General features: G+C 43.4%; 1 protein-coding gene across 1 annotated transcript in view; it reads left to right on the plus strand.

The window, feature by feature from the left end:
- Positions 1-670: 670 nt before the first annotated feature.
- Positions 671-8,315, plus strand: part of PPIL4 (peptidylprolyl isomerase like 4) — a 27,114-nt gene continuing 19,469 nt past the window's right edge. The window contains 7 exon segments of the mRNA XM_042441306.1: positions 671-800; positions 2,869-2,936; positions 3,217-3,281; positions 4,294-4,315; positions 4,317-4,412; positions 5,854-5,996; positions 6,813-6,909. Of these exon segments, the coding sequence (XP_042297240.1) occupies positions 731-800; positions 2,869-2,936; positions 3,217-3,281; positions 4,294-4,315; positions 4,317-4,412; positions 5,854-5,996; positions 6,813-6,909 (561 nt within the window). The 5' untranslated portion in view covers positions 671-730.

Here is an 8,315-nt window from a genome sequence, read left to right on the forward strand (position 1 = left end):
AACATTTGGGAGATCATCCTGAGAGTGAGGGGTGTCTGACAGTGGAAGACACTCCTCCCTCAGAGAGTGGTGGAGTCCCCCTCCTTGGAGGTCTTTAAACAGAGGCTGGGTGGCCATTGTCACAAAGGATGCTTTGATTGAGAGTTCCTGCATGGCAGAAAGGGGTTGGACTGGATCAGGGCTCTTAGGGTCTCTTCCAACTCCCCCACTGGCCTTGAGCCAAAAGAGTTAAAGCGGCACCAAACCGGGTTAACTCTCCAGTGTGGATGCAGCCCAAGCATGGATCCAAAACAACCCAGTTTGAGACTGCTTTAACTGCCCTGGCTCAGTGCTAGGGAATCATGGGGGCTGTAGTTTATTATTACACCACCACCAGAGTTTCTCTGACAGAGAAAGCGCAATGTCTGCCAAACACTACGGTTCCCAGGATTCCCTAGCCCTGAGCCAGGGCAGTTAAAGCGGTCTCAGAGCAGATGAAGTGCGGATGGAGGCCGGGTAAGCCTCGCCTCTGGGCCTCTCCTCGAGTACAAATCCCCCAGAGCGGCTTCCCGCCCAGCTGCTCACTATGCGCTGCGAAACCGGGTTATTTCAGCAGTGCGGCGGAAGCATGTGAGGACGAGAGAAAGGGATGCTGGGATTGCGAGGGAGGGGGCGGGCGCTTCCCTCCTTCCTTCCGGGGGAAGAAGTGCCTAGTGATCTGGGCGGGAAGCGAGGCGAGGCGGCGGGCGCCATGGCGGTGCTGCTGGAGACCACTCTGGGGGACCTGGTGGTGGACTTGTACGCCGAGGAGAGGCCCAGAGGTGAGCCTCCCCGGAGGCCTTCCCCGGCGCCCGCTTGGGTCAGGGAGCCCTAGGAACTGCAGTCTTTGCAGACACTGAGCCTTCTCTGCCCGAGAGAGCTCTGGCGGTGGAGCCACAAGAGACTACAGTCCCCATGATTCCCTAGCACCGAGCCAAGGCAGTTAAAGCAGACTCAAACTGGGTTGTTTTAGATCCAGTGCATTTGGGATCCATTCTTGGGTTGCGTCCAGACTGGAGAATTAACCCGGTTTGGCACCGTTTTAATTCTTCTCTGGCTCAAGGCTATGGAATTCTGGGAGCAGAGCTCCGCTCTGGGACCCACAACAAACTCCATCTCCCAGAATCCCATAGCCTTGAGCCAGGGCAGTTAAAGCGGTGCCATGCCAGGTTATTATTTCTCCAGTGTGGATGCAGCCCTAGACAGACTCCGCCGCCACTTCCCCCCTTCAAGCTCACTGTGGAGCTTATCACACCAGGGCCGATTCTGGCATTAAAGAGAGACTAAAGCGCATTTAGAGACATTAAAGCACAACAAAGGGGAAACGGTGTGCAGTTGCATGAATGGTTGTCGCAAGCAATGTTGGAAGTGCGTTGTCACCAAAATCCCAAAAGTAAAAAGATGCGTGTTAATGCTTCTTTGGGAGCACGTTAATGGCGCATATTGTGCAATGTGTGAAACCGTTATGCGTAACTACGCAGTTTTCCCAGGATATATACGAGATAAACTCCTTTGCGTGATAAACTCCCATCTCTCAACTGGCAAATTCCAACTGTCTGATTCTGTCATGGAGGAGGAGGAGGAGGAGGAGGGGATTCCTTCTGGACAGGCCCAGCTGCAAACCTTCCCCTCTTTTATGGCCCCCCGTTGGCCCTATAGACAGTATGGTCAGTTGTCAGGAGGTATACAGAGGGCCCTTGGTATCCAGGACCCCCCACAGACACCAAAATCCATGGATGCTCAAGTCCCATTAAATACAATGGACAAGTAAAATGACATCCCTTGTATAAAATGACAATAGTAAAATTTGTTTGTTTGGATTTTAAAATGTTTTCAAGCCATGAGTGGTTGAATCCATGGATAAAGAATCCGTGGATAAGGAGGGCTGATGGTAATTGTAGACTATGGGCCAAAACACACTGGAGAAATAATCCAGATTGGGACCACTTCAACTGCCCTGGCTCAAGGCCAGGGAATCCTGGGAACTGTAGTGTTGTGAAGCATTTAGCTTTCTCTGTCAGAGAGCTCTGGTGCCACAACAGCAAACTACAATTCCCAGGATTCCCTAGCACTGAGCCTGGGCAGTTAAAGAGGTCTCAAACTGGATTATTTCTCCAGTGTGTTTTGGCCCTTCCTCAGGGCTTATCTACCCAGTAGGAAAAACTACTGGGTAGAAACAAGGACAAAATAAAGCAGCTTCCGGCATTTATATGGCGCACACTTCCAGAACAGGTGGAAAGTGAAATGAAGCCACCTCCAGTGCTAAAACCAGAGTAAAAAAGAAGCATACTCCGGCTTAGCTCAGAAAATGTGCATCTTCCCTGCTGCATATAAACATCTTGATGCGAGTGTGAGGCTGCAGCAAAGCAGACAGATGAAAGTGCAACAACTCCAATGGATGTAATAACATACACAGACCAGGCAGTCCAACGCCAGGGATGGGATGAAGGGGACAAGTATGGGGGGCCTTGATGATTGTACTTTACCAATGTATCAATTGCAGTCCAGTTCCCCAATTCCTTGTACGGGTGGAGCATTGTATCTTTCACTTTGTGGACAGAAGGGCAGCCATCCAATGGAATGGCCTCTGGGTGGACATGGGAGGTACTTGGACATCACAGGTGGTGATAGTGTGCATACATGCTGAGGAAGCAACCAAAAATAATACCCAGCAGCATGGCTTGACACTGCACCATGCAGTCAGGCCTTGCGTATTCAACCTTGCTGTATTCGGACTGCATCCACACTGCAAAAATAATCTAGTTTGACACCACTTTTTAAAGAAATTAATTGGGATGAATTTTTCTTAGGAATATACAACATGTTTCAATTGTTTTAATTTTTTTACAGCATGTCTAAATTTTCTGAAGCTATGCAAGATCAAGTACTACAATTACTGCCTTATACATAACATACAGGTAAGCATTTTAAACTTTTTTTCTCCTAGGCATTTAAGGAACAATCCTTTTAAAATACGTGTCATAAATGTGTTATAAATATGAATATTGGAAATGACAGTAGGAGATATGCGTGTGTGCCCCTCTCTGCTTGTCACTTCATTTATGAAATGAGAATAATAGCACAATACAGTTATTATCAGGGCAAACAATGAAGACTGTGAAATGCATTGCAAAAAGGAACATCCAGTTCATATTGATAAATAATATAAGGGTACCTTTATATCTTATACTGTTTCAGAGAGACTTTATTGTACAAACTGGAGACCCACAGGGAACTGGCCGTGGAGGTGAATCCATCTTTTGGTGAGTGTCATTTAAGCTCTGATCATGTGCATATCTAGTTGGAAACAAGTCCCTTTCATTGCAATGGGATTTTGACCGTTTTAAATGTGCATTTGTTTTGGCTATCCATTAGTTAACTAAGGTCCAAAACACACTGTAGAAATAATCCAGTTTAAGACCACTTTATCTGCCGTGGCTCAGTGCTAGGGAATTCTGAGAACTGTAGTTTATTGTGGCACCAAAGCTCTCTGGCAAAGAAGGATAAATGTCTCAAAAAAGCTACAGTTTCCAGAATTCCTTAGCATTGAACCAAGGTCTCAAATTGGATTATTTCTGCAGTGTGTTTTGGACCTAAGTTTCATATGAAGCACTGGTATATTTCAACTGGGCTGTCCTAGCGTTTCCCCTGAAAACAAGAAGTTCTTTTTACTTGATGAGTTACATTAGTTTAATCAAAACAGAAGTGGAGAACTTCAGAGGGACCAGAGGCCATTTCCCACCAACTCCCCCCAAACCATCTCACCCCACTCCTCGGGAAAAAAAACCACTTCATTTAAAACGGAGGGGGGTAAGGAAGGAGGATGCATTCCAAAAGCAGCCACTTTCCGCATGCCTCAGCACATCAAATGGCAGTTTTCCATCTGCTCTTTCCATGAAGAATTGTCCTAGGCCTTGTATATGAGTTGACATGTGTTCAGTTACAAATGTGTGTGGTGGTGATGGAGCAGTCAGAAATGGCTGCCTGTCTACTAGTGGAAATGCTCCACAAAATCAGAAGTCCTCTGTTGATCAAAAGTGCTATTCTGTCCACAAATTCAAGATCCAACCAGGAATATTTGAAGAGTGGCTAAAAACAAATCTCTTTGCTTAATGCAGAAATTGAGCAATAACTTGAAAAATGATCGTATGGGTAGATGTTCACAACATGTAGCTATAAATGTTCCAAAGTCAGCAACTTTTATTTTATTTCTCATTGGTAGAATATAACTTTTCAACAGTTTTATAACTGTTAATCTCCATGTGTATGTTCCAGCAAATTGTATGGGGACCAAGCTAGATTTTTTTGAAGCAGAAAAAGTGCCAAGAATTAAACACAAGAAAAAAGGGACAGTGTCAATGGTGAACAATGGCAGTGACCAGCACGGATCTCAGGTAAGTCCACATTATTGTGATAAATAAAACATTATGATGAAAGGAAGCTGAAAGTTTCTCTTTGGTACCAGAGTCTTGTCCCTGTATTTCCATCTATGTTAACTGTCCTCTTAACATAGGAGCCCTGGTGGCGCAGTGGTTAAATGCCTGTACTGCAGCCACTCACTCTAAACCACAAGGTTGCGAGTTCAAAACCTAAAATATGTACCCAGATTGTTGGGGGGGAAATTAGCTTACAGTTGTAAACCGCTTAGACACTGCTTAGATGGTATGAAGTGGTATATAAATGAAGCTTGTTTGTTTCCTCTTGTTAGGTGAGTTAGGAAATTAGAAGGCTGTCTGTAAGGAAATAAAGGCCTGCCAGAGTCCATGCTATTTTCCAAACGTGGTTGTAGATGTTTGATTATGCATTTGAGTGATCTGAACCGTGGACTGTAAATGAGAATTACTGGTAGATAATTGTGAAAAAATGTGTAGATCTCAAGAGCAAATGACATCACAGTTCTAATCTGCAACATTATATTGCCTTTTGACATTCTTAGGCTGGCATCCTATTAATGACAAATTCTAGTGGAAGACCAATATGAACTCTTTGGGGGGGGGAGTCATTTCAGGGATTGCTATTCTCTTCCTCCCTCTGCAGTGATCTAGCCCCCTCAACTCACTGTTTTGTTGTGATGATTCAGTGGCTAATGGAGATCTGTGATAGCCTCTTCCCCCATGGCCATTCAGCGGAGAAGCATTAGACTGAGTCTGCATAGCCAGACACACAATGATTACAGCATCTGCCAGGATCTCTGCCGGACCCAGGGGATCTCAGCAGAAGATGTCATTGTTCTGAAGGAGGCTATGGAGACATAGCCAGATTATTTTCTGATTTCTCCCCTCCACTTCTCACCAGCCACTGAATGACTGCTGTCTGGGTGTGGGTGTGCTGCAATAGCTAAACAGTTAGTATGTATGAAGGGAGTAGTAATACTATTTCTGATGCTATGGTTTCTTCAGATTAAGTATATCTTGATAAGTGTCATTTAGCTGTGTCAAAAACATATGACTCCACTCACTGTGAATAACAGCCAGTGTTATTCGCTGTTATTCAGTTCTTCTTCTCTCTTACAGACCACAGCAGCAATGGGCTGTTTTATTGAAAGTTGCTAAGAATACACAGAATGTGCTAAAGACTAAATTTATAACATTTTACAACATTTTTATATTAGCTCCTCTGAGATTGTGGATAGTGTGTGACAAACCATAAGAAAAAATGCAGTGATAAAGCAGTGAATAAAATCTATAAAATTAATGTCCAACAGATTAATATACTACCACAGTGTATTGCCTCTAGTGCTTGTCAAGAAAATAAGCAAATTGATCCCAAATGAAATATAAATTACATGGAGGTCTTCACCATTCTCCTAATTCTAAAACATATTTCTGTCTTTAGTTTCTTATTACTACAGGTGAAAACTTAGATTACCTAGATGGCGTGCATACAGTGTTTGGTGAAGTAACAGAAGGCATGGATGTCTTGATGAAAATTAATGAGGCCTTCGTTGACAAGGATTTCGTTCCCTATCAAGACATCAGGTTTGACTTTATTGTAAAATATAGAAAGCCACACAAAGTAACAAGATGTCAGAAGTTTCCACTTGAACAAATAAAAGTCCAGCATTGTGTCCAGCATGCTGTTCCTCTTAGTGGTCTGCCAGTTGCATCTGGGAAGTCCAGTAGTAAGACATGGGAGGCTATAGGTTTTCCCACATTTTCCTTCCAGGAACCTGTATCTGCACACTTCTTTTCATTCTGGACTTTCCTTTGGTTATCATGCTTAAAAATTTGGATTGATCTGTACCTTTGAACTTAGGCCTGTTACAGACTGCCAAAATAAAGCTGCTTCAGGTCTCTTTGGAGGCATGCTATTTAAATGATGCATGCACCCTAAGAATCCGGAAGCTGCACCAAAGCTTCACTCCAGTGCTTAGGAATGGAGTGTGGCTTTGGCGCGACCTCCGGACTCTTAGGGCCCATGCATCATTTAAATAGCATACCTCCAAAGAGACCCAAAGCAGCTTTATTTTGGCAGTCTGTAACAGGCCCTAGTTTTCAAAGTCCTTGAAACAGTGGTCAACTCTGCATTTTAGTGAATTCCATACATTAATTATGTGTTTTTCATTAAGTATTTTCTTTTGTCTGTCATGAACTTACTGCAATAAATTGCATAGTAAAGTTCTGTTTGTGAGTGACTTGCACCCTTCCCAGTTAATTTGCCTATATTTGCTTATAGTTTATTTGATGATGGGTGGATGGGTGTTTTTTTTAATATGTCAACAAATGTATCTGCTTCATAAATAAAAGGTGATGTGATAATAAAATGAATCTACACTTCTTATATTTCCTATTTAGAGTAAACCATACAGTGATCTTAGATGATCCATTTGATGATCCCCCTGGCTTGACAATACCAGATCATTCACCAGAGCCTACAAAGGAACAGTTGGATGTGAGTGTTGCTATTAACATCTTGTGACACCAAGGGGAGGGGAGGTGAGGGGAGAAGGGAAGAGAAAGCTTAAGTGCATGTCCATATCATTTCCCATGAGAGATAGAGATGTAACACCAAAGATGGAAGAAGAACTGGTTGTCAGTCTACCTGTCTGCCTTTTCAGATGTTTAAGAGTATTTGTTTTCATTATGAAGGTGGAGGGATCAAAAATTATCTTGTGCTCATACTATTTAGATAACTGATAATCCTGGAAATGACAAGATAAGGACCTTTTAAATGAAGGGAGCTTTATCTAGAAGGTCCTTATATTGTTGTTTCCAGTATGCATTATCCATGAGAAAAACCTAAACCTATCCTGACACATGGGAGTTTATCGCACAGGCCCCTGGAACAGGCCTGGTGCGTTACAAAAGGGAGTGTGATGGGAACGGAAGGCGGCATAGAATGCAGTTTACCTCACAGGAAATCACCATTGCCGCCGGAAGTTTCCATTGTGTTACTGATGCGTCCGCCAGGAGGCAATTTTCAGGAACTCTTTAGAAGCATTCCTGAAAATCGCCCACTCTGGGACGCATCTGGAACGCGATGGGAACTTCCGGTGGCGGCATTCTCCTGTGCAATAAACTGTGTTCTATGCCTCTTTCTGTTCCCATCACACCCTCTTTTGTAACGCACCAGGCCCATTCCAGGGGCCTGTACGATAAGACCCATGATTTTTTGTGAGTGTGTGGTTGGAAGATGTGGTCCTCCAAGGTGGGCTGCTAATGCCTCTCACAGTTGCCCACTCTTGGTTTAGTATTATCAGTCAAAAGGCAGCCTACACCTCTTCTGTCTTTTCCTCTTTGACAGACTTTTTGTGGGAGGAGGGGAAGCATAAATCAGAAGCTGGTTGCAAGTGGAAAGTGAGAATTGGCTCATAATTAATGTAGTAGAAGGGACTTTAAATGGTAGTGTTGTTTTATCTTTTAAACTGTTTTAACTCGATGCTTTTAATACAATTGTTTAATTTTTTTAAAACTTTTGTATTAATAGGGGTATGCTTTACCTGTACTTTGTTTTCAATTCAATGTTAGCAGCCCTGTGTCCTGTGCAAGGAGCATGGCAGGATACAAATAAAATGAAACAAATAAACAGTGCATGGACTATCAACAGTGTAATATTTATGGGGGTGAAGCACAGTTTTGTCCACTTTACTGTGTAGGTATCTGATTAAAATGAAGTGCATTTACAGTTACACTGCTCCCTCGGGTTACGAAATTAATTCGTTCCGCGGCCGCTTTCGTAACCCGAAAAGCCTTCGTAAGCCGAATTGCCATAGGCGCTAATGGGGAAAAGCCGCGTTTCGTGCGAAAAAGCGCCGAAAAGCACCAAAAATTTTTTTCGTAACCCGAAAAAACATTCGT

The sequence above is a fragment of the Sceloporus undulatus genome, chromosome 1, assembly GCF_019175285.1.
Source record: "Sceloporus undulatus isolate JIND9_A2432 ecotype Alabama chromosome 1, SceUnd_v1.1, whole genome shotgun sequence".
In the NCBI taxonomy this organism is placed as follows: domain Eukaryota; kingdom Metazoa; phylum Chordata; class Lepidosauria; order Squamata; family Phrynosomatidae; genus Sceloporus; species Sceloporus undulatus.